The sequence below is a fragment of the Onychomys torridus genome, chromosome 12, assembly GCF_903995425.1.
Source record: "Onychomys torridus chromosome 12, mOncTor1.1, whole genome shotgun sequence".
In the NCBI taxonomy this organism is placed as follows: Eukaryota; Metazoa; Chordata; class Mammalia; order Rodentia; family Cricetidae; genus Onychomys; species Onychomys torridus.
Genome location: NC_050454.1, coordinates 15,704,187 through 15,731,075, shown reverse-complemented (window position 1 = coordinate 15,731,075; position 26,889 = coordinate 15,704,187). Strand labels below are relative to the sequence as shown.

Below are 26,889 nucleotides of genomic sequence, written 5' to 3'. Positions count from 1 at the left end.
GGACTAGTGGTTACCAGGGACCGTGGTGTGAGGGACACAAAGAAGAAATGAATGTGAGGTTTCTTTTACAATGATGGCAATGTTCTAGAACCAGTACCAGTAGGTGCATACACTACTAATGTATAGTAATACTAAAACACCAAAGACTAGTGGCTCACAAGTTCATCCACCTTTTTAAAGGTAAATTTTATGATATGTGACTTGACATCTTCCTATAGCTTTCCTTTTTCAAAGTCTTGTTCCACCTCTTAGGAGCGGTGTGATCCTGGGGACACTGTCAACTGCTCTGAGCTTTGGTTTCCTCATCAGCCCACAGGGACTGCTGTCTCACAGAGAGGCCCTGGAGGCTCATTTGAAAATGCTTTGTAAGCTGTTCCATGTGGTTTGATGACAAATGTCCCTTACGGGCTCACACATTTGAACACTTGGTTCCTGGGTGGAGGCTCTGTTCAGGAAGGTGGTGGAGCTGCCAGGCAGTGAGGAAGGCCTGGAGAGTCCTTCTGCTTCTGCTGCCACCCCGGCCCCATCCGTCTGCACATCCTGAACCTCAGGGAAATGACAGCTGGGCTGGGGGCTGCCGCAGAAGCCCTGTACATTGCCCAGGCTGTGGTTAGGGTTTTACTGTCTTGATAAACCCCAGGACAAAGAGCAACCTGAGGAGGAAGGGTTTAGTTCATTTTACAGCTTGTAGTCTATTGCTGAGGGAATTCTGGGCAGGAACTCACTAAAGACAGGAACCCAGAGGCAGGAACTGATGCAGAGGCCATGGAGCAGGGCTGCTTACTGGCTTGCTCACCATCACTTCCTCGGCCTGCTTTCCTATACCATCCAAGCTGACCTGCCCAGGGGCAGTACTGCCCACAGTGGGCTGCCTACTCCCACATCAATCATTGGCCTACAGGAAGTATTTTCTCAATTGTACTTCTTCTTCCCAGACAACTGGCTTGTTGTATCATGTCGACAAAAACTAAACAAGACTCAGTGGCATAGCTGGGTGTTCCCACAGGCCTCTGTGTCCTCCTGGAAGATGCCAGCCTTCTGCATGACGTTGTGCTGAGATGACACATGAAAGTAGCACAGTCGGAGTGGGAGAAAGGGAGCTGCTGTTCTTCCCCACTGGTAGGCACGGGTCCTGGGCTGCTTCCTAAGACAATAAAGCTACTACAGAGACACAGAGGGAGCAGCTGGAGCCGGCATGGAAGGGAGGGGGCACATGAGTAAGTGTGCCGTCACTGGAGGTGACAAGATCTGCTGGCTTATCTTATGCAGAGTTCAGAGAAGGGATTTTGATCTCAGCAAGGTGGCAGAGCTCCCACTGCTTGGGGTCCTCCATGCTGAGATTCTCTGAGTCTAAGATAGTGTGTGATAGCAGAGAGAGGCCTAGTATTTTTTTTTTTTCCCCAAGAAGAGAAGCAGAAATCCCCAGGGTGGCAGAAGGCTACAAACTGATTTGCCCTCTATAATGGCGGCAGCAGAAAACAGACTTGAGGCGGCAGCCTGGGGGCTGTGGGGCTCTGAAAGCAGCTGAGGCACTGAGAAGTGAGACCGGACCTGGGAACAAGCTGAAGAGCCCCACACTGAATCAACCTGCCAAGAAGTCTAGATGTGTGTGTACAGCACCAGGGGGCTGACGGGAAGATGACCTGGGCCCGATGTGTAAAGTCAACCAGAGAAGGGAAACCCTGGCCTAGGGAAGGCAACTGATCCATCTCTGGGTTCTCAGGCATCTCTGGGTAAGAGGAAGGAAGCCTGAGCTGCCTGTGGGAGACGGAAAAGCAGATGAAGTAAAGAAGCTGCCTGGCGGGGCTTGCCAGAGCCTGCGCTCAGAGTAACCGAGGAATTGCTCTATCTGAGACCCTCTCAAACACTTGAAATAAGATGGAGGAAATTATGCATTCTGGTAGAAGGAGAATGCCTTTCAAGGGAACATGGAACGACTGTGAACACTACAGTCCAGTCAGCTTCTGGTCAACACCAGACAAGGTGATCGGCAACATTTTTTTTGTCCTTCCAACCCCAACCAGCCTTGCAGGGACTCAGCGATAAGATGGTCTGCAGTCACAGGGAAAGCAGTTAATATTCCCTGCTGTGTGTCTGCCCAAAGGTAAGCATCCCTTTTACATCATTTTGTTTTGAGACAGGATCTCACGTAGCCCAGACTAGCCTCAAACTCACTATGTAACCGAGGATGGGTTTGAACGGATTCTCTCGCCTTCACCTGAGATTACAGGAATGTGTCACCGCACCTGGCTACCTCTGACACATCTTAATAAACAATAGGCTTTTAGTGCAAAGCACAAAAGAGGGAATAAGAATTAAGTGGAAACAGTTTGTAAGGGAAGTCATTTCCCCCTGCTCCCTCCTGCTTTCCAGAGTGGGAACAAATTGGAGGAGATGGCCGACTGGGTAGTGAGGAAGGAGGATTCGGAACAAGGGTGAGGACTCCCGGCTAGGGACTTGTGACTGCTAGCCTGGAGCATCAGGTTTCAGACCTGACAGCAGGTGGAGTTTTCTTAACACAGATGCAAAGGAATTGGATTCGGCTCTCAACACCCACATCAGGCAACTCACAACCACATGTAACTCCAGCTCCAGAGAATTCACTGCCCTCTGAAGGCATCTACATTCACATTCACACATTCACACACACACACACACACACACACACACACACACACACACACACACACATTTAAAAGGTAAGCCTTTTTTTTTTTTTTAAGGATATACTCTCTTTGGGATTTAGAAAAAAAATAACTTAAAAGTATTTTAGCTATGGTGTGCTTTAAAAAATTATGTGTTTTTTAAAGACAGGTTATCACTATATAGCTCAGACTTGTGTTGAACTTTCTAACCTCTAAGTTCTGGCATTACAGACTTGTGCTAGAATGCTCAATCTATTGTAATGTTTTTATTGTAGCAAAAATACAACATAAAGCCTGCCATTTCAGCCATTTTAACACGGCATCCACTATAGTCACAACATTGTGTTACCATCACTGTTGCCTATTGCCAAAATTCTTTCACCGCTCCATACAGAAGAAACATGGCTCATTAAGCAACAACTCTCCATTCTGCCAGTGTGGGTCACCTCTAATCTACTTTCTGTCTTAAGAATTTGCCTATCATAGAAAATGACATATTTGAAATAATACAGTATGTGACCAGAGTCTTCTACGGCTTCTTTCACTTGGCAGTGCCTCCAGAGTCCATCCACATTGTAGGTCATTGCTCTCCCATGCACTCAAACGCTAGTCTATCATAGTTACATGCCATATGTTATCTCTTGGCATCTGATGATGGACACTGAGATGCTTTCACCTATTGTGACAGTTTGGTGTCTTATTGTTATGTCCATGGATGAAGAAAGTAAACTGTTTATTAGGGCCAAACAGACTGAGAGGCCTTGATAACTACACAGCCAAAGAATGAACACAGAGCAGGAGGGTCACAGCCTCGAGGAAGAGAGCCAGTGTTCACCTTTCGATACCGGGAGCCATCCACCACCTTCTCATGCAGCCTACTCTACTGATGGAAATAAGGGAGGGGACAAAGGATTTATGGGCAAGAGACACAGAAGCCTGCATGATTTCCATGACACACACATAGCCCAGGGTCAAGGACTGCCTGGAGATACAACTTGGACAGGGGACCTGGCATGCCCGAGAGAGATCTAGGATAAAATATACAACAGGAAGCCAAGCTCCCTGGTGTCCACTGTCTGGCCCATGTGAAATTCTGTGCCTCTCTGGGGGACATATCCCTCATATGCATGCTAGGCTCATCCCTAATCTCAGAGAATGTCCCTTCTAGGGCACCTGGGACCACTGAAGGCTGTGTTTAGAGGTCTCCTCCACACACATTCTTTAGTGAATGTTCACTGACCAATACTGTGTTTCAGGCTCTGGCTAGCAAGCAGTTCTCTTGTCCCATCAGACACTGAAGCATCCATGACAATCTTGTGGCAAAGACTACCAAGGGCTTAACGAAGCAGCCAAATAACAGTCTAGTCTCCAGGGAGGCTTGCCAGTCAAGTGCTGTGGACCAGCATCCTGTATGCCCTTGTCCATTACCTAGGCCAAGAGTGATGCTCAGGTCTTGCCAGTGGCCTCTGTCACTGATGGGAGTCCCCCTGGATGGCATGTTGAGGGACACTCACCTTCACACAGGCGTAGATCACGGACACAAACACCACCAAGGCCAGCAGCAGGAAACAGGACAGGTAGAAACTCAGCATGAACAGGGAGCTGGGGGGATTAAAAGGGTGAGTAGGAGCCACATCCTAGAAGGAAGCCGAAGTCCCACAGCATCCCGGGAGGCTGCCCAGCAGTCTGGACCCAGATCCCAGAGCTGTCTACACAGCTCTTGGGGCAGGCAGCTCTGAAAACAGTTCCATTTCTCCAGAAGCAACTGTTCCATCCTTCCCACTGTTCCCCAAGAAGAGCTCCCTCAGCAAGGGCCCATGTACAGCTATGCTCCGATACAGTACTACAGTACGTTCCTGCTCTTCCCACTCTCTGGCCACCCTCACGGGGGACCAGCATCCCAGAAGGAGCCAATGGAGAACTAAAAGGACACCTGATTAACAGTCTGCCTCTTAGCTATTCACAGAGTGCATCAGGCAGCATGGAGAACTGATTTAAAAGTCACCTGCTTATCCGTACTCCTCAGCACTCACGGGTTGGTAACAGGGTCCCAAATGGCCCTGGTAAAGGGGCCTCACTCCAGCAGCCCAGACAGTACCTCTTTGAGTTACTGTGGTGTGCATACATAGCCCCTCTCCCTTTCCATTGCTGGGCCCCACAACAGGCCCTGCTCAGTCTTTGCTCCCTGATTCTTAGGCAGTCCAAAGGGGAAAGTGTCTCAGTTTCCCTGAGGAGGAGAGAGCTAGCCACAGGGTGGGAAGCCTCAGATAAATGAGCTGAGAGCGCTCTTCCTTCCAGAACCTACCACTGTCCTCCTCAGGCAACGGCTTGTCCAGGTGCGGCACACCCACAAGGCTGCAGGGGTTGGGGGTGGCCTGGAGATGCCAGGCCTTGTTGGCAGGTTGCAGGCTATTGGAGGGGGATACTGCCCCTTCCCAGGAGGGCTCGGACAGCACCTCTGCTCCTGGCTTCCACAAAAGCAACGCTCAGCTGACTTGACAAGGGGAGGATTCTTCAGAAGGAAAGAAAGACCCTGAAGGTGGTTGTTAATGTTAAAGGTTCCTTAGAGGGCATGGTTGGAATGACCCGAGTCAATATCTTGGCCAATGGGAGCTGTGACCACAGGCAGGGACGAAGCTAGCCATTGTCAAGAGAGCCGGGAGCTGGCATGGCCCCGCCCTAAGCCTTGCCGCCACAAGAAAAGTGGCAAAGGGTCAGGACTGTGCACCTGAGCTAGAGGACTGTCAACTGCAATGGGACAAAAGCCCATTAATACACGTGGTCATTACCTGTACCAAGCCAAAAGAGAACTATGGGGCCGAGTGATTGTTAGGACCCACGGTTCCACAGCACTGAGCAACCTCATGCAGGGGAATGGGCCGAGCTGTCCAGCGAGGGTGCAGCCAGCTGCCAATGTCTGGGTTACACCTGAGGTGTTCTGACAGTTCACACACACGCACACGCGCACACGCGCACACGCGCACATGCACACGCACGAAGGGGTATCTTTATTCAGTGAATGGCACACAAATAAAAGGTGTTAAGTTGGCAGCAGTCAGGCAAGTAGGACGGCTCAGTGGATAAAGGCGCTTGCCACCAAGCCTGACCTCCCGAGTTCGATCTCTGGGACACAAACAGTAAAGGGACAAGAGCCAACATCTGGAAGTTGTCCTCTGACCTCCACACATATGCAATGGCTCGTGAATATGTGTGGGGTTTCGTTAACACTGTCACAGTCACAAAAGTGGGGCCACAGAACTATCACCGACCCGTGAAGAGGAAAGAGACAGATACAGCTCACTGTAGTGTGGAATCCGGGCAGTGTGGCTTCTGGAACAGAAAAAGGGCACCAAGGGGAAACTGAGGAAATGAGAATTGGGTGTAAGGGTGTGTAGGCTGAGCATGGTTACCATGTGAGTTGTGGCTGTGGCCACTGCAACACAGAGAAGGAGGCTGTCAGCACTAGGAGAAAATGCATGAGGGTATGGGCAAGCTCCCCATGCCTACAAGTTCCTCTACAGCCTCTCGGGACCTACAATTATTTCAACAAGAAAAATAAAGTTTGGGCGAGGGACACCTCAGATCAAGCATGGCTTAGAAGGCTGAACCACATGCAAACCACATGGATCGCAAGCAGACCCTGGCTATCAACTAGGAAGGCATTTGGGGAATAGTTTTGGAAATTTGTAATGGACTGGGTACCAGATGACAGGAGGAACTACCGTTGGTTTTATGCAATATGTCAGATACTCTGCATAAGGGGGAAATGTCCTTCAGATAGATGTCTATTGCTCATAGCGGAGAAATGTCTGTAAGTTTATTTTTTTATAAAAATCAGAAAAAAGGCCAGATAGTGGTGGCACATGCCTTTAATCCCAGCACTCTAGAGGCAGAGGCCAGCCCAGTCTACAGAGTGAGTTCCAGGACAGCCAGGGCTACACAGAGAAACCCTGTCTTGGAAAAAAAAAAAAAAGACCAGAAAGAAGTAATTGAAACAGATACTGGAAAATATTAACAATTGTTCTAGGTAAGGGGTGGGAATTGATCATGTGACTTCCATGTGCTCTAGTGATTTCATAGTAAAGAATAAAAGGTACACATATAAACACACCCATCGTGAATGCACACATATGCATACATACATAGGACAGTACACTTCTCTCCTAGGTGTGACTTCTGTGAATGACTGTCATCCAAACCTCATTTCAAAAGCCCTCTGTCTGCTCCCAGGTGGTCCTTAGTGAGACGGCCACTCTTTGTCATAGCTTGGGTGCGCCTCTTTGTGAAAAGCCTTCCTGATACCCCTCCTTTGAAATACTCTCAGTCATAGAAAAAAAAAAAAAACTCTAAAATCCTGTATCTTTTCAAGATATAAGACATACACATACACACACACTTTTTTCTTTTTCTTTTGGTCCAAGAGCTAAAGGTCACTTGGAAACCAGAGTGGCAGATGTTCTGGGTGACTCAATCAGGTATGAGAGGAGAGGGAGACAGTGACAGAAAGGAGTCCCTTGTGCAGCTGAGAAGTACCCACTGAGGTCTCCCCCCAAATATGAGCACTCACCCCCCTCAGCCCAGAGGGAGGACCCCTGACCTCCCAGGTCCACAGAGGGAAGTAGGAAACCCAGTCCCAGCCTGAGCACTCGTACAGACCACCTGGGCAGGGTCCCACTCTGGGGACCCTGCATCCAGAAGAGGGAGCAGGAATGGGTGGGAATACTTACTGGGGCATGATGGTGATCTGGACGAAACAGATGAAGAGGAAAACCAGTGAGGCACACGCCACGTAGGCACCAAATCGGTCATCCACCTGCTTAGAGTACTGAGAAGGGAAACGCAAGCTGAGCGCTGGCGGACCCACCCGCTGTCTGCTCCTGTCCAGCCAATTCTAGTCACCCAGTGCCCAAGACACCCTACTCCAGGACGGAGAACACATGGAGAGCAGAGCTAGGTTTAGACGCAGGGCAGGCAGTGTAAATGCCTGTAGGGTAGAGCCTGTATGGTTAGCCTGGGATGGCTAACCAGACACTGTATGCGGGCTGATCCATGGTCAACATAATTCGTAATGATCACAGCCACAGATCATCACCCGCCCTCCTGGTGCCCCCTCTGTGGGCCACAGACTGCTATGGCTTCTACTTCCAGGAAGCGCTCACACAGGAAGCTCCAACTCCTGGTCTCACCTCCTCCCATGACACCAACCAGCCTCATAAATGCTGGCATGCTCACCCTGGAGGGACACATCAGTCAGGTCTATTTTCCTTTTCATAGGATGCTTTGCCCCTCAGGCCTGCCCCACTCACTGCTGGCAGAGGCTCCTACAAGACCATTTCAATTAGATGCTGGGACATAGTGGGACATTGGGCAAAGGGAAGGGTCCAATAGCCCTGTCACCGCTTCACTGTGTGGCCCACTGGGCTCTTCGATCACAATCTAAGGCCAGGACAAAGAGGTTCCATACCCTTCCAATGCAGCACCTGGAGGCTCTGATGGGCCCCAGGGAACAGGTAGCTCAAAGATCACAGCAATGTTAGGAGCACATTTACAACACACCCTCAGGGTGGCAGACACCACTGTATGTGTCTGATATAGACAGAACTCAGTTGGTGCTCGCCCTGATCCCAAGGGTAGGTATGCTAAATATCTCCAGATAAGGGAACTGAGGCACAGCAGTGATAAGATGTATTCCTTTCAGCCAAGGAAATCTCCCCAGAACCCCACCTCCTGGGGTTCTAGTGTGGTGTCACAGATTAGGACACCGGCTCTGGGGGTGAGAGGAAGCCGTGCCGTGGGCTGAGCCCTGTGCCCTCCTCTCTTGGTTCTGCTGGGGCCCTCTCTCCTGGTGCTATACCTTCTTCTCTAAGTCAGGCTCCCTGAAGGTCAAGAGGAACTTTCGGACGTGTTCAGACCGCAGTCTGTCGATGCTTCTGGCATCAATGGCTCGACCCAGAAACTCGTCCACTTCATCCTCGGGGTTGGCACTTTCCTGGGCATTCCTGGAAAGCAAGGGGCAGACATAGGCAGGCTGACACCCAGGGACACTGTCACATGGGTAGCTTTGCATAGCCATCTGGATTGGCCAGAGACACCTGACAGACCCCCTGAGAGCTGAGACCCAGGAAGGGACAGTATGGACTGATACCAGGCTGTGCTCTTAACTGCACCACAGAAGGTGCCCAAGTCCCAGAAGACCTTGCTGGCATTGTAGACTACTATTGAAGATTTCATTGTTTTTGTTTGGTTTTTGTTTGTTTTGAGACAGGGTTCCTCTGTGTAACCATCCTGGCTATACTGAAACTCATTCTGTAGACCAGGCTGGCCTTGAACTCAGAGACCTGCTTCCACCTCCCACGTGCTGGGATTAAAGACATGTGCCACCACCACCTGGCTGAAGATTTCATTGTTACTGCAACAGATAAGCTCCTTTCTTTACTCTCTAGCTGTCTCCTCACCCTGAAGCTAAGACTAAGACTGGTAGGCGGGTTCCTACCACAGGGACTAGGGACGAAAAGCCACTTGAACCAGGAGTAGGGTCCTCTTGGGCAGCGTGCTTCTGATGCTGAATTTAAAAATCTAATTTCTCAAGGTAGAACCTGGTCTTTGAGTACAGTTTCTGGCAGACTTGAGAACTGGGAAGCATAAGAGGAGAAAGAGAATGTTCTCTCCAGACACTGGGTACATGCAGGACCTGCTGCCAGTGTACACAGTCTGCATTTCCCTGAGGGAGCCATGGAGAGGGGGGGGGGAGAGAGAGAGAGAGAGAGAGAGAGAGAGAGAGAGAGAGAGAGAGAGAGAGAGAGAGAGAGAGAAGCTTCCTGGGCGACTGCTCTTGCCACTGCTGAACATCTGCCACATGAAGGGGCCAAGAGAGAAGGAGGAAAACCATAGGCATACTACTCACTTGTCTTTGGGATCTTCAAAACCCTAAAAGAGAAGAGAAGGAAAGGGGAACGTGAGGTCAGTAAGCAAGGATCGCACGCAGGCCTGTGGTGGCCACTGGGTCCATCAAGGCAGCTGCATCTCATGGCTCTCTGCCGTTGAGCACCGTGATGACCACAGGATGACGGCTCCCTCCTCCCTTCACTTGGTGAACACGGTGGGTCCTTCCTAAGGCACAGGCTCTGTGCTAGATGCCAGGGTGCATTGTGATTTTATTCTCTCCACGGGCACAATGCCCACTCTCTCCACTGTGACTCCTTATACTTCTTGGACTGTTCCTCCTTCCTCCTGAGCCCCGGCTTGAAGAGCAATTGCTGAGCTGCTCCGAACTTCACACGGGTCCACACTCACTACCCATGCACACACGCTGATCACACAAAACCTACAGGAAACCAGCAGCTTCCTACCCCAAACAGCTCAGTTTGTTACCTACCACCACGTATGTGGCGTCTGGGAACGAAGGTGTTCTTGCAAGGCTAGAGTTGACTGGATTTAGGAGGCAAGGAGCCCATATGCCACCTGAGTGCCTTTCTATGGTTCAAGTCTGCAAGCCCAGGATGAGACCCTCACAGACAGATGTCAACCACAGAGCCTTCCTTAGAGGTAATCTGTGAATATCACTAGACAGCAGGACTATCAGGGGTCTGCTGATATGGTGGGATTGGGGGGAGGGGTTCCCTGCGGTGGGAGGTGGTGAAAGTGACTAGCAGCTCCAGACCTGCAGGTAAAGCACAGACTTTCAGAGCAGGAACAGAGGAGGACCTCACGTGGAACTAGTTAGCAAGTGCTGAGGGACCCTGATGTCCGAACAGATCCTTGTCCCTCCCCCTTCATTCCTGCTGAGCACTTGGCTTGGCAGCCCCCCAAAGGGGATTTCCTCATGAGCTCAGGGCTGGCAGGTGTTGAGGAGACCTGGCATCCCTGTGACATGGAGGATTCCCTAGGACCTCAACAGCCTCTAAGGGTCCCATGCTGTTACTCTGATGCTATACCGAGTCTGGGATGGCCTGCCAATCCATCACTTGTCTGTCCAGATTAGCCAGAGTCTTGTCCTCACCCTCTGAAAATCACGCAGCCCTCTCCTTAGACTATGTCATATCACCCTCCTAGCTGTAGAAATGGGTGTCACTCAGCTGAGTGTTTTGTCTGGGGACAACCCCACGTGGGTGCTCTCATGGCCCCTCAATGAGTTCAGTGTAGCCAGAAGCAGAGCTAGACAGGCAAGCTGCCCGCAAAATGCCACCATGAGCCTCCAGACCACAGACTTTCACCCTATGAGCCAGCAATAAGCTAACTCCACAACTGGGAACAACGGAGCTATACAGATGCAGGTCCACCTCTACAGATCAAAACGACCCGAAGTGTCTTGTTGCTGGCCTCTGTGGAGGACACACTTCCTTCCCTGTGCTGAGCAGAGAGCTGGATTGAACCTCAGCACCTGGGGGATGCCATGTTGGTGTAGGCAGTTTTGGATACACTGAAGGTGGTACATTGACAACAGGGTAGAAGACATGGCTATCCACATACCAGCTCAGCACAGCCATTAAGAACAGTTCAGGTTGGACAGCTCAGGGGTGCAGCATGGACTCATATGGCTTCCACCCACCCAAGCATCCATCCACCCACCCATCCACCCATGCATCCATCCACCCACCCATCTACCCATCCATCCACCCACCCACCCACCCACCCACCCATCCATCCACCCTCCCACCCATCCATCCACCCTCCCACCCACCCATCCACCCATCCATCCATCCATCCATCCATCCATCCACCCACCTACCCATGCACCTAAACCTCAGTCTAGTGAACTGGGTACACTCCACTGTCCATGCTCACTAGTGTTATGGTGGGGCCCCTTCACCTCCCTCCTCAGCCTGCTGGCCCCAGCCTGTCTCCCCAGCTGGGCAGGCAGAGAGAGCATCCTTGGATTAACCAGATAAGCTCAGTCCACACACTTGTCCCTGTCAGCCACTTATTAATACACAACCTTGGAGCCTTGGCAAGGGGTGCATTCAAGCACAGAAGCCCAGCTCAGCACAGAGCTTGGAAAGCTGAGTACAAGCTCCATAAAGATTCCCAAGAACAGGACTGCTGGCCATGGATTAGTACCTTTCTATCTGCGGTTACTGCTTCGTTGACTCCAAACCGTCCATCTCCAGTGGGCTACTTTAGGGTTTGTGTACTTTTCAGTTTGTTTTTTTTTTAAACCTCACCCATGTGCCAGAAGTCAGGTAGAAAGGCTCTTTTTGCATCTTCCTCAAAGATTTCTGAGAAGTTTAATGCCAAAGCCAGTGGCTGGCAGGACATCTATATGCAGCCCAGACTCCCCACAGGGCAGGTGGGGCTGGGAAAAGGAGGCTTTGATGCCAGTATCTTCAGGAAACACTCTGCCCAGCCAGCATGGGGCACCTTGTTCTGCATGATCTTCCTCCCCTGCTGGGTGAAGCAATTAACACCCAGGAGCCTCCCCTGAGGCGCAGCCTCCTCTGGAGACGTCCCTTCCCCAGTCACAGGCTCTACTGCTAATTCTTCCAGAGCTCCTTGTCCTAACAGTGATGGATATGCCTGCCAAACCAGTGCTCACAGCCCCCAGACTGCCTAGGAAATAACTGGGGTTGCAGATTATGCCAAACGTCACTGAAAGATGACCTCCAGGACTTCACAGAGACTGGTTTCCCATCAGGCTACTCTGTCCCTTCTTCCTCTGTGCCTCCCTAAGGCCCTCTTCTTGCTACCCTCTTCCTACTCCAGATTCCCCTCCACACCCCTCCTATCCTCCTACCTGCCCCCCAAAACCCTCTGAGCATATGGGCTCAGAGTCTGTCGGAGATTATTTAGGAGCAAGGCAGTAACGGGGAGGGGTAGACGCCTGCTCTTTGCTTTGGGGAGGGCCTTGGAGGACAGAGTGGCTGCAGGCCACATTGGCACAGGTCAGGCCTGTGGATATCTGAGTTCAAAGCCCTGGGTAAGGCCAGCTCTCATCCCTGTCTTCTCTCTTGCAGTCAAACCAGTAGTTTATCCACCCGGAAACTTTCACGTGGAAGTAGGGACTCTTGGTTTTTGTTGTTATTGTTTTTATTGTTGTTTTGCTGTACATTATGTGTGTCACCTGCTACTTGCTAGCTGGCAAGGGGTGGAGCCATCAGGTCCCCAACCTGCCCCTTCCTCTCGCCTGCTTTGTCCCCATGGGGGTCTGTCGCATCCCTTTGGTTCCAGCTGCGCCTCGTCTGCTCTATATACCTGGCTCGTGCTGCCAGTGGCCTGCTCCAGCTTCTTCACAGAGTGGCCACACACCCTGCTCTGAGCCTTGAGCCTCCTTCACTGCAGACAATGTGCACCCGAGAGCCAGGGGTCTTTGACCTGAGCAGTGTCCCAGGGGTGGGAGCTGAGGTCTAGGTAGAAGCACTACCATTGCTACCTGGCTTCCAGAAATCCCTCTTATTTTCTCTCTATGAACCAACAACGCATCCTAAACTATATTTGGGGTTAACTAGGGGCACGTGTCCCCCAAGTGGACAAAGTGCCTTGAGTGGCTGTGTGACCTATTGGCTGACCCTCTGGCTAGAAGGTTGGTAGTAGCAGGGACAGGGGGCTTCCTAGCATGGAAGCAGAGGGGCCATCACCGGGTACTTGGGAAGAAACCCTGGGAAGGTTTCTGGGCAGCTGAAATAGGGAGTGTGTGCTCAACTGCCTGGGAAATGCATGAAGGGCTGGAAGGGGCGGCATGCGGTGCCACCCAGCTCCACGGGGTCTCACCAGTCAATGCTGAGGCTGCTAGAGGCCCTAGCAGTGCTGAGTCCGGCCAGCCTGCACCAGGAAGCACTGCCAGGAAGAAGGGGGTGGTACTGATGCGATGTCCCCAAGCCATGGGGTAGTGGGACTCATGAAGCAGAACCAGGCCAGGGTCCAGAGTCTTACATTCTAGCATCAAGTCGGGTGACCCCTCCCCTTCCCTCCCTTCTAGGTTCCCTCAGGCTGAGAGCCCAGGGCCAGCCTTCATTGCCAACCCAGGAGCACCATGCCACCAGAGACTCACCATCCTCTTCATCTCCTTGGACACCTGGTTACCACCCAAGTGGTTGTAGAAGGGGCGCTCGGCTCCCCAGTGGGGCGGATTGTGTCCGATGGAATTGGTTCTCTGGCGGTTCATCTTGGCAATCATGGCTTTCTCTTCTTTCTGAAGAGCAACAGAGATGCCTCAGTGTGTGTGGGGGGGGTGGGGGCAGAACTATGGGAAGAGCCCCAGTGGGCAGACCCTCGCTCTCTTTCCAGGAACAAGAACCTGGCCAGGCAGAATGAGAAGAAGCTGCCTTTGCACAGCCCTGGAAGCCGCTCCCCTCAAAGTCTGGGGTGCTTGCTGTAGATAAGTATGAGAGCTGGTCTCATGAGGAAGCATGGGGTGTGGGGACACCTGTCGCATGCAAGAAGTGCTCCCTGCAAGTGCTCCCTGCAAGTCTGAGCACAAGATTCTCTACTGGGATCTCTCAATCCACTTGAAGGCCAAGCTCCCAAAGTCCTGAGAGACGCACTGCGGCCTGCCATCATATAGCCCGCCCGCCCTCTAACAGGGGGTGGGTGGGAGTGCTCCATGGGAAGGTTGAGCCTTCCTTCTAGTCTCCCAGGTGGCCAGGCCAGCTTGCACTGTGGTCTCCATCCCTGGCAGGTTCTTTCATTGGAATGTGGGGTTGCTCCCAGAACCCTGTCACTGAATTAGGAAAGTCAGAGTTGGCAAGACTGTAAGCACACAGGGACTCAGCTAGCTACCTATGGGCAAATGCTCCTTAAGTACCTGTCTGTCTGTCTTTCTGTCATTTCTAATGGACACCGGAGGTAGATGTTTGACATGGGGTTTAGGGGACACTTAGCCTTCCGGGGTTTAGGGGACACTTAGCCTTCCAGGGTTTAGGGGACACTTAGCCTTCTGGGGTTTAGGGGACACTTAGCCTTCCGGGGTTTAGGGGACACTTAGCCTTCCGGGGTTTAGGGGACACTTAGCCTTCCGGGGTTTAGGGGACACTTAGCCTTCCGGGGTTTAGGGGACACTTAGCCTTCCGGGGTTTAGGGGACACTTAGCCTTCCGGGGTTTAGGGGACACTTAGCCTTCCGGGGTTTAGGGGACACTTAGCTGTCATACCATTTGTCTGTCTCTACTTCAGGCCTTCTGCACTAGCTGTCAGCTGGAGGAACCAAGACCCAGAAGGCTGAAGGCAGGAGGGTGCAATGGAGGATAGAGGCCTATGCAGCAGGGACTGGAAGGAGGGATGTGGCGGGCCTCAGTTCCTTCACACTCTGGCCAATGAACACGCACATGTTTAGGAGATCGTCCCAAAGTGCTGCTCTCCCCCAACACTCCTCCCCACTCCTGCTGCTGCTGCTGCTGCTGGGGGGCGGGGTGTCTGATGCACCCCACTACTAAGGCCACTGCAGCCAGGACCTCTCTTCAGGCGCAGGGCAAGGTGCCCCCCTGCTCTCTGTCTCAGGGCAGGACAGATGGGAACTGTCCTTTCTGCCCCGCCTCTCCTTAGAAACGCACTGCCTCCGTCCAGGGTTCTCTGAACTGGGCTTGCATACAGCTGTTTTGTTTTCAGACTAACTCCTTAAGCAACAGGGAGCTTTTCTGTACCAAAGGGCACTAGATACCACTGGCCACTAGATACAGAGCAAGGTGTCTAAATTGGGGAGAAACAGAAAATGCTCCGTTTGCTTCAAAAATTAAGAACACGGAACATGACACTATTAAAAATAGAACGCTGAGGTGTACTAATAATTCAGTTTGTATCCTTTGGCAGATGTGGGCTGAGACAAAGGAGAGAGAAACCAGAAAGTGAAAGGGAAGACAGTCTCCAGAAACAGAGATGTAGGGGCCAGCAAGATGACTCAGCCAGTGAACGCGCTTGCTGCCAAGCCTGACGGCATGAGTTCAGTCCCCAGGAGCAGCATGCTGGAGGGGAGAACTGACTTCTCCTGCAAGTTGTCTTTTGACCTCCATATGCACGCCATGGCATGCACACTCACACATACGTATGTGCACATGTGGGGGACCCGCCCCCATTTTCCCCCCAGGGTACTTTTGAGCAAGGAGAAGTGAGAAATATTTAGATAGAAATATAGAGGGGAAAGAGACATATAGAAACAGAGGATAGCCTCAGGAGGGCCTGGGTCAAAACCCAACAGCCCCTTCTGTCTCTGCTAAAGGGATTCCCCGCCCCCCAGACAGGGTTTCTCTGTGTTGTTTTGGTGCCTGTCCTGGATCTCGCTCTGGAGACCAGGCTGGCTTCGAACTCACAGGGATCCGTCTGGCTCTGCCTCCTGAGAGCTGGGATTAAAGGCGTGTGCCACCACTGGCCAGCTGCTAAGGGGATTTAAAGGAAAGCCAAGGGGTGGAGCAAAAGAGCCCCCCCCCTGCTAGATAAAAGCATACCTCATGGCTCAGCCAAGTGCGGACCCTTCCAAATACCGGGTGACCACGCACTGATCAATCCATCCCCTTATGCAGCCCTGCTGTGTAAAGCAAGCTCAGATCTCACTAGGAAACCTCTGTGGACTCCAACAGTACACACAATGCACAGAAAATAAACATATATAATACAAATTTTTAAAAACAAAACAGACCTACATAGATGCAGGCAGAAGTAGACATCAACAAATACACCCATCACAGTGCACGAGCAAACAAGGGAGTGGGTTAGGATGAGGGTGGGAACAGGGAGGAGAGCTGAGAAAAGACAAGCACCTAGCAAAAGGCAGAGCAGTGATTCCTCGATGTTCACCCCCATACCACCCCCCACACACACACTGATCTGAGGCCTATTGCAATTTTTTTTCAACCAAAGTAGAATGAAAATACCCCCTCTCTCGCCCATCAGCTTTGCAAGGCCTCACTCACTTTCAGGTCCTTTCTGAGATCCAGGAGGCAACACTGAGGAATTCATAACTTTCCTCAGGGGAAGAAGGGAAGGAAAGAAGAGGCCCAGAAAAGGTCCCCAAATCCAAAAGATTGCCCCACCCTCACCCCAGCCTGTCCCAACTCCCTGCCCCACAGGCCCTGCCCACCAACCCGCTTCTGGGTGCAGCGCAGGATGAGGAAGGTCTCGATGCTGTGCTCCTTGAGGTAGGCATTCCGCTCACCACCACAGCCTGGCTCCACCTCATAGTCCCCATTCAGGTAGTTGAGTGTGGCCTTGGTGATATGGATGCGTCTACGGTGGGGGAAGGGCAGAGAGTGGGAGCTGAGGACTGCAGTTCCATATCACTCACACCTCGAGGCCTCCAGCTCCGGTTCAAATGGTACCCCACCTTGCCATGATCAGGATGACACTCCCAGGGCATTTCCAGCCCTTCCACACCTCACCTGGCAAGAATGACCCTACAGCAGCCTACCCAAGGCACATGCCTCTGAGGTTATAGTCACTCCTGCTCAGAAGCCACCACGAGCCGGCGTCGAACCTGCAGCCTGACATTCAGGTCAGGTCCCGCTTAGTCACTGACTGTTTCTCCTGGCTGCCCCTAAAAGACTATCTGTGCTACTTCTGTCTACTGTCATCTCTCCACGCCTGTGTCCTGCTTCCCACCACACCCCTGCCCACTGGTCCCTGGGCCCTACCTTTCTTTCTGCCCAGATATCCATGCCAGCTGGCACTTCTGAGTCCTGTAGGGAACTAGTCTGTCTCCTCTGAAACAGGCTGCTATCTGCTACAGTTTGCAAGCCACCATTGGTCATCCAGTCAAACACTTGGATGTGGTGAATGACTGGCTAAGTAAAAAATTTCTTTTTTTTTTTTTTTCTGCAGTGCTGGGGGTCGAATCCAGGATCTCACGCCTGTTAGGCAAACACTCTAAGCCCCAGCCCCACCCCCGCTGAAGAAATCTCCGATCCCACATGCCCACAGCATGCCTGCTCCTCCATCCTGCCTACCCCAAGCCCACCCCACGACAGTCTCTTCCAGGTAGAAAGGGAACTCTGGGTTCCCACCCGCACCACCCCAGCCCTCACTCACCCTGCTTTGCCACCAGCCTCCATGTGGTTGGCGAGCGTCACATCATTAGACCAGACATCAAACTGCCACTTTCTGAGACCAAGGACTCCACAGTGCACTCTGCCGCTGTGAATTCCCACACGCATGTTCACGTTCACCCCTGTCACCTCCCGGACCAACCTGGGGATGGAGCAGGGGTAAGGCTGGGAGAGGGTCAGGGGCTAGGCATAAAGAGCAGGGGTGAGGCTGGAAGGGGGGAGACTGGGGTGAAAGGGGAGTTGGGAGGTGCAGGGGTCAAAGAGGCATTTCTTTCTGATCCAGCCTAACCCAAAAGGTACTAGCAAGCGGGTGTTTGGTTGCCTGTTCAGATTAACCAGAGAAGTGCTGTTTCTGTCTTGGCCACAAGGTGGCAGTGTGCTGCACAGTAAAACGAAGCAATCCCCTCCACTCCCCCACCCCTGCCCCATCTACCCAGCTACCTCCATGGCCATTGCCACTGTCAACTAGACTGTTCAGACAATTGTAAATGTACTGTAGTGTTATCTTGAGCTCATGGGGGAGATGTAGTCACCCTGAACCCTAATCATACAATGCTCTGGAGGCAAAGTAGACTGGAATGGCTTTCCCAATGTTGATTGATTGGATTTAAGGCCGTTGCTCCTCTCTCAAGGTTAGCAGGATACTGGAGCCTATGGTTACATGGGGAGTGGGTGGGGGTATGGTCCCCACTGTAGGAGGACATAGGAAGAGGTGAGTCTGGGGAAGCAGGAAATTAGGTTGCCCTTGAACTACAAGATAGCTGTAGTCCTGGCCACAAGCACCAAGGTGGAAGTCCCAGTACGGAATGGGCACTTTATAATCTCCCATGCTGACCAAGCAGAAGAGGGGGTTCTCCATCTGTATTTGGGGCTCACAGCCTGCTTAGGGTCTGCAGAAAAGGCACAGGAGTTGAGGAAGAGTGGATACAGTTTGTACTTTTTAGAAACTAGCCTCCTCAACACTGGCAAGCTGTGGGACCTTGTGGGACCCGTGGGACCCACTTGGTCTGGTGGGCGGGCTTACCCCCACCAGGCCCAACCCCAATCCCACCTCTCAGACCACTTGCCCTCCAATCTGTCCAATGGCAGGGAAGAATCAGGATTCCATCATTTCTCTCCACCTGGGATCAGCTCTAGCTGGGATCAAGCATTAGGACTGGAGCCATCCCTTCTGTCCGAGGTGCCTGTGGACACTTGCTGAGGATAGTGACACCTCTTTCTATTGCTTCTTTTCTCCAGAGATATCTGCTTCCTGATGCTTCTCACCCCCCTCAGGGAATCAACCACTCCCTCCCAGGGGCTTACATCTCTTACCTTGTGTGCCCAGTGGACACACCAGTTAATCAGGGCAGAGAGAGACCAGGCCTCCCCCACCCCCCTAGCACGGGCTGTACTTTCAGGACATGACTGTGTAGCCTAGCCATGTAGGAGACAGTCAGTAGAAGCTACTGTGCCAAAATATGAGCCTAACCCCGTCCCAGGCCAGCTACTCTGACCTCTGACCTTACCATCTACCTTTTACTTTGTCTTCATATAGGCAATTTCTAAAGTGCAAAGTTACTGGACACCTTTCCCTGACCCCTGGCTAGTAATGTCATTTGGGTTGCGCACATTTTTTTTTCAATGACGAAGCGCTCCTTCCATGGTCGGTAACAACCACGCCTGGCCCAGACTCCTTCGGCTATTGCTCACAGAAGGGTGCATTATCTGTGATGGAATCCCAGGAGATCTCTTTTAGCCCGCAAGAGCCCAGCTCTCCCAGCTAGGAGGAAATGGCGCTAGTGCGCCTTACATCGGGTATGGGGCTGTGAGGGGTGGTGAGATCTTAGAGGATTGGCCATTGGCTCAGACGCAGCCACTCCTGGCTGCTCTGTTCCTCATGCCTCCTCTGGGAGAGCTGCCCCACCAAGGAAAGAAAGGAGCCCTGGAGGGGATGGACACTGAGACACAGAACTGCCCACCAGCCTAGCAGGGGCCCCTGGGGGCATCCCACCATTTCCCTGCCTCCGGCAGTCACTACTCAGACTGTGGGTCGGTTCCCTGGAATGGAGGAGGTGGGTACTTACGAGATGGCCTCGATCATGTCCATGCCCATCTCTACGCAGCAGTGGGCGTGGTCAGCTCTGGCTTCAGGCAGCCCAGAGACGCAGTAGTAACAATCCCCAAGGATCTTAATCCGTAAACAGTGATTCTCCTGGAAAGCAAATTAGTTTTTTAAAATCCAAACTAGTGGGAAAGAGGGTGGGAGGGAAAGAGAAGAGTAGCAAAGAGTCACCCAAGCCTCAAGTGAACTGCTCTCTAGAGACACAGGCTCAGTTCCAGTGTCAGCACTGCGCCTGGTCAAAACCTTTTCTTTCCTTTCCTTTCCTTTTTTTTCCCTTGGGCAAGCATCTCTGGTCCCACCCCTCACCCCAGGAGCATACCCCCGGTGTAATTCTAACAACAGTTTTGATTCTTCTTACAAAAAAAGACTGAAGCCAGCAGAAATGAGCTTGGGCCAGAAACCCATATGCCCCTCAGCCCGCCTGAGGTGTTTATCCAAAGAAATGTTTGGCTATGCCAGCAAACACGTGAGTGCCAGCAAGCAAACAGCGCCCAGCACCTGCGGCCACCACCACCACTTCGAGACAGGTGCCGCTGGGGCATGGAGGCAGGTCGCCACCAATGCCTAACTGGGAGTGAGATGGGTTAGCCTTAGCCGTCAGTCACTCCAGCTGCTTGAATTTGATGACTCTGTGCTACTCCACGACACTGGGGCAGCGGGAGGCGGGTGCTCATGACGTCCACCAACACTCAGGTGGCCAATCATGCCTCTGTCTACCTTGTTCAAGCTCAGGGATGGGAGGCTCCCCACTTAGCACCCTCAGTGGCCTCAGAAAGCAACAGTAGACTCTTCCCCATATTCTAGCCTGGCACCCTGTCCATAAACAGGGCTGTGTCTATGCCAGTGGACACCGTAGTAAGTGACTACTTACACGGCCTGACTCTACAAAGGTCCACTCTGGGGAAGAGAGGATGAAAACAGAGGCCTACTGAATGACTGTCCTGGTTACCACTCCCGCTGGGGAGGTGTCACTTTTGTCCAAGTGCTGGCAAATCCTCTTTCTGGAAGCCTCTAGGGAAGGCACCCAACTGCTTACAGGCCACATGGGTATTCAGATGCATTCTCCCATCCCTCCAGCCAACCTCGTCAGGAATACAGCTGCATGGCACCTGATGTGCCCCCAGAGAAACAGAAACTTTGGTAGGGGCTTAGACACTATGGCAGCCCCTTCACATTTCTTCACAGCCGAGGATGATGTCTCCAGCTGTGTTGCCAGAGATGGTGTGGAATATGAGGACACACTCTGCAGCCTGACTGACTGCTCTACCCATCACAGGTACCCAACACCAGTTTCTATCAAGCAGAATATGGACCTAGACTAATGTCCTCAACCCCAAGGCCCTCCCCTGACAGCCCAGTCCAGGCCACCCTCTGGCCCACACTCAGAGTGACTCACCGCAGCCAACTTGTCAAAGCGGGCGAAGAGCTCATTGAGGGTCATGACCAGTTCCTGGGCAGTACACTGGGAGGCCAGGCTGGTGAAGCCCTCGATGTCAGCAAACAGGATGCTGGGAGTCAGGAGGAAAAGAAAGATTTGCTATAAACTGGATGTCTGTGTCCCCCACAGGCATCCAGTAAATCCTAGTGCCCATTTAAAGGAGCAGGGCCTTGGAAAAATGATTAGCCCATGAGGGTGGGGCCCTTGGGAATGGGATTAGTACCTTGTGAGAAGGGAGAACAAGAGAGCTTGCTTCCTGGCTCTGCTGCCATGAGAAGATTATGAGAAAGGGCTGGAAGATGGCCCTCACCAGAGCCAAGCCATGCTGGCACTGTGGACTCAGACCTCCAGCCTCCATAAACGGGAGAGGGTTGTTGACAAGCCACCCAGTGTGGTACCCTGTCACTGCAGCTTGGACAAACTGACAAGCCTTTGTCGGGGAGTAAAGTTGGGGATGTATCCAGGGACCTTGGGAGTACCTCAGGCCCTAGGATGGCTACAGGCTACAGGCTACAGGGGTCCTGGGGGATTTGTCTTAGGGTTTCTACTGCTGTGCTCAAACACCAGCCTCAAAAAGCAACTTGGGGCAGAAATTTCTTCCTACAACTCTCACATCCTCTGTCCCTGAGGGAAGTCAGGGCAGGAACTCCAGGCAGGAACCTGGAGGCAGGAACTGAAGCAGAGGCCATGGAAGGGTGCTGCTTACTGGCTTGCTCTCCATGGCTTTCTCGGCCTGCTTTATTTTACAGCTCAGGACACCTACTCAGGGATGGCACCACCCATGGTGGACCAGCACCTCACACATTAATCATTCTTTAAGAAAATGTCCCACAGACTTGCCTAGAGGCCAGCCTTAGGCATTTTCTTGATTAAGATCCCCTCTTCCTAGCTATGTATAGGTTTGTGTCAAGTTGACAAAAACCAGCCAGGAAAGGACTCCAGAGGACTGCTGGTGAGGGGCCCTGGCCTCATCTACTAGCTGGGGGCTCCCTGGTCCTGTTCTCACTCCCAGGAAGGAAGATAAAGGCACAGAGAGTGAGCTTTTTGAGAGATCCCCAGTCCTCAATCACCTTGCGGGCCTGTCCCTGTTGACCCCTACACTGTCTCTTTTATACACTTGCTCTGGGAAGTATGGGCCAGAACAGAGTCCCAAAGATCTCTCACTTCCCAGTCTCAAGCAGACCTCAAGCCTGTCATCCCCAGGGGAGTCCCTAGGAAGGGACAAACTGAAAGAGGAGCAGGGAAGAGTGGAGGTAGACACCCCACAACCCCTGCTATCACCTGGAAGTCCCTAGTCTCTTCTCCCGGGGTTTCCAGCCTCACCATCCAGGGAGGTCATCAGCCACACCAGCCGGTCTGGCTCTTTTGACCATTCTTGCAGCTCCTGTCCTTTAGTTTGAACATCTCTTTCTTTCAAAACAGACCACAAGAAGAGGGTCTTGAGGCTGGAGTATATAAGGGCTCCTACATGTTTGGTTTCTTAAGAGGGACACAAAAATGTTCTAACTTTCATGGACCGAGCTGCTTCTGGTAGACAAGCCCTGAGCCAAATCATCTCCCTGAGCCCTCTAGAGCCTAGTAGATCACACACCAGGGACTAGATCTCCGACGGGAGGTAAATACCGCAGCATGGTAGACTCTTCCTCCAAGTCAATGCTCTCTCCAACACACCTTCCTGAAGCTTCAGGAACCATAGACCTAGCTTCAAAATTCAGAGTGCATAGCTAAATACATTTTGTAATTTCATTCCACATGTTCACTGGTATATCGAGTGTGTCTTTTATTTGCTTATTTATAATGAAAAGTTTTAACTGTTTGTGAGACTATGTATGTAGATGTTTATGTGTTCATGGACATGCACACATGGGTGGGGTGTACATGAAATGGTGTCTTTTTTGATTGCTCTTCACCTTATTGTTGAGGCAGGGTTCCTCACAGAACCTGGAACTTGCTGATTTGCTAGGCTGGCTGGCTGGCAACCCCCAGCGGCCTTTTGTCTCTAGCTCTTCATGGCTAGAATGGCAGGTGTGCGCCATTTTGTCCAGCTTTTTGCATGGGAACTGGAGATCCAAACTCAGGTCCCATTCCTGTACAGACTTCATGACTGAGCTATCCCCTTAGCCCATCATTTTTATTTTTGAACATGTTGTCATGATTAATAGGGTACTGAATTATGCGACATGTGCAGTGTAGATCAAATGCAGGCAGAGGAACATCCCATTGCCTCAATGGGGCATCATGTCTTCCTCCAGTTGAACCAGCCTGTACCTTAGATGGAGCATGCCTTATATCATTATGTCATCTGTGACCTTTCTGACCCTCCCTGGGCTAACTGAGTCCCTGAGACAGTGACCAGCTTACCTCAGTGTGTCCTTTTCACATGTAGACTAGCCAAGTGAGACTCTCCTCACCCTTGCAGACTGATTGATTACCCTAGGGACAGCTAAGGGGTGACTTGGGATAGCCCCCACACTCCAGTGCTCCCTGGGATTTTCCAAACTGGTCAATCAAGAACTTCTTCATCCAACATCACTTTTCTTCCCAAGAAAGCACAATAAAGGTTCTGGCCTGCATTTTCCTTCTTCCCTGGAATAAACACTTGATTATTTTGTTACTGTATTTACTAGCTTAACTAACAATATTTTTAAAGCTATTTTAAACACAATGAAGTTGGGGGTGCTTTCCTTGTCCCCAAGGCCCTGGACTCTATCTTCAGCAGCACAGAGTAAAATTATATAATATATAATATACACTCTTTTTTTTAAAGATTTATTTTTTATATATATAGCATGTTTGCCTGCAGGCCAGAAGAGGGCACCAGATCTCATTACAGATGGTTGTGAGCCACCATGTGGTTGCTGGGAATTGAACTCAGGACCTCTGGAAGAGCAGCCAGTGCTCTTAACCTCTGAGCCATCTTTCCAGCCCCCAATAATATACACTTTTAAGCTCCTACATATATTCATTTTAGTCTCACAGCTACCCTATACTTTTAAGAGAAGGAAATTAAAACACGGAAATACTGAATCACAAGCCCAAGACCACACAGGCAACCTGGATGCCCATTCCGAGAGTACAACCAGTACATGTTATGTGGTCTGTCGACCCCATAGTCACTCAGAGAATAAAAACATCCCATGCTGCCCCGGTAGTGACTATGGGGAGCATATTCCACAGGTGCTCACAATCCATCCAGGTCCATGGTAACAGGCTGGGTTATCAGGAAAAACGTCCTGAGTTTGGGCTAGGCTATCCCAGGGGGAAAAAAAAAACAAACAACAACAACAAAAAACCCCACAGGAACAGCTACCAGCCTCTGGACAGAGACATTGTTGTATCTGCGCCCCCTCCCCCCAGCTCTCCAGTTTCAGTCTGGTGACTACAGGAAGATAATGGTTGAGTCAGTGAGAGACAGGGATGAGACATGCTACATGCTGCAGAGAAGAGAAGAAGAAAGGTGTGGACATCAGATGGCTGCCCTATGGGCTGCCACAGTTGTAGATTCAGGATGAATGGGACTGGGGGGGCCTCATGAACTCTGGTCCTTTCCTACCTGTAGATGGGTCCATTGTCCTGCCTAGTGGGAGGCCACCTGCAAGCTAGGAGACAGTGTGCTGTCCCCAATCTTGGTTCACCTTTTCCTTCTTATTTCTCAGGTGGGGAGAAAGAGGACATCTTTCTCAACCTCTATAAAAGTGCTGGTTACATTTTTATTTAGGAATTTTTTTCTTCTCCTAGGAAACCCAAACTAGTAGCCACTGGGGTCAAGATCAGTTGGATGTAAGTAAAGCAAATGGAGAGCCTCCCTGCTTAGCCATCATCTTGCTTTAATTTTAGATTCCCCAGGCACCATACTCACTGGCTGGGCCACCCTGGGACTAAGCCTTTGAGACCCTAGAGTAGGAGAGAAAGCCCTCTAGCCCTGCAGAAGCTCCAAGCAGAGAAGAAACAAGAATGGGAAAAAGCATGGCCCCAGAAACATGAAGCAAAGGTGTGATCTCAAGGCCTCTTAGACCAAAGATCACTGAGCCACCCAGAGTGGACAGCTCTCTGACGCCCAAGTAGTGCAAGGCTCTGGCCTGTTGGTCATTGCCCTCCACAGAAGACCTTGTCTGCTATGTGAGCTCACTGCTCTTACCGCCATAGATTGGCAGTCCTTGGACACCACAGTCCCTGGGTTGGTATCCCTTAGGATGCCCTGGGAAGCTGTCCTGTGGAGAGCCCCACCCCCAGGGATTTTAAGTTAATCCATCTGCAGTGGGACTCTGCTGTGGTTATTGTTGTTTTACTTTATTTGAAGCTTCTCTGGTAGTTCTAATATGCAACTAGAGACGAGGACTATGGCCCTAGCTTCAACGACACTTCTTCACTGGATTCCACCACCGTGATTTAGACATTCGACCCCTCGTTGATGCACATTGTCCCTCTCCCCGACATCACTGTCTTTCATTCTTTAACCTTTCAATATGCACTAGTCCCCTCTTAGCCATGTTTTGCCTTCCACCATCTCAGCTGCTTACAGCCAACTGTCGTCTAACACCGGCCCATGCAAACTCTAGAAATAAAACATTTTGTGAGTTCCAAATGGCACACCTTTCTGAGTCATGTGAGGGAACCTTGTCCCATCCCACTCAGTCTCACCTGGGCCTGAGTCATCTCTGTGCCCAGCAATGTATCCACGCTGTATGTGCTACCCACCTAGCAGTGACCTAGTAGCTGTCTTGGGTATCAGCTCCACTGCCGTGATTACCACAGTATCATGTCCAGGTAGTTTTATTTCACTTTACAGTGGCTCCAGGGCACAAGACTAGGGGTGGGGGGTGGGGGTGGGGGGACCCTGACAACACCAAAGAGAAGCTGTAAATGTTCCTTTTGGTTTCTTGAGACAGGGTTTCTCTTTGCAGCTCTGGCTGTCCTGGAACTCGCTCTGTAGACCAGGCTGGCCTTGAACTCACAGAGGTCCATCTGCCTCTGCCACCTGAGTGCTCGGCTTAACTATGTGCACCACCATGCCCAGCTGTCAATGTTCCTTTTAAAAAGTGAAAAGGTTCAAATTTATGCAGTTTACTAGGCAGGGTTCTAGACCATCTGCTGGAAAGCCTAAGCAGGCCTCCACTGGGGTCCTGGAAAGTACCCTCTATGGGTCGGGGGAGCACTGCACATAACATTGTGGCTATTCGTTACTTACTCTGTTCTTCTCTATCTCCTCCTACTGGGAATGTGAACTCTCTGAGCAAGAGGGTCTCATCTCCCGGCTGTATCCCAGACCCTGAAGAATTTGCAGCTGCAGGACTGACTGACTGGGTACTGGCTCTGTCCACATTGCCCTTGGCTTGATCTGCACCCCATATCCACCCACAGCTGGCACCTACATCATTGGTGTCCACATTAGTTTAAAGGCCTGCCATTTCAAAGCAGCTTCAGTGCTCCCTACAGTTCTGGGTCTGGAAGTCTGAAGTCAAGGCACTGGTGGGACCAGGGCCACGCTCCCCCAGAGACTTGTGCTTCTGGGGTCCCCATCAATCGTTGACATCCCTAAGCCAGGGGCTGCAATGCTCAGATCTCTGTCATTAGTGTCTATGGCATTGCACAACACTTTGCTCTTATATGACAAGTACGAGCTTACCTTAACCTCTAGGCTCTAGGAAGCTCCTCTAGTGGTGTCTCCTACCTGTGGGGGTCTGTTCCAAAACCCTTCGTGCACACCCGAGGTCATGGCTAATACAGAATCTGTGCTTTA

At 51.4% G+C, this 26,889-nt stretch overlaps 1 protein-coding gene across 1 annotated transcript in view; it reads right to left on the bottom strand.

Annotated features, from left to right (window-relative positions):
• Adcy5 (adenylate cyclase 5) overlaps positions 1 to 26,889 on the bottom strand; it is a 149,045-nt gene that overhangs the window by 18,984 nt on the left and 103,172 nt on the right. Inside the window, 9 exon segments of the mRNA XM_036203949.1 lie at positions 4,160 to 4,247; positions 7,373 to 7,470; positions 8,500 to 8,644; positions 9,550 to 9,572; positions 13,630 to 13,770; positions 16,651 to 16,792; positions 17,591 to 17,749; positions 19,674 to 19,801; positions 21,108 to 21,219. Coding sequence (XP_036059842.1) covers positions 4,160 to 4,247; positions 7,373 to 7,470; positions 8,500 to 8,644; positions 9,550 to 9,572; positions 13,630 to 13,770; positions 16,651 to 16,792; positions 17,591 to 17,749; positions 19,674 to 19,801; positions 21,108 to 21,219 — 1,036 coding nt within the window.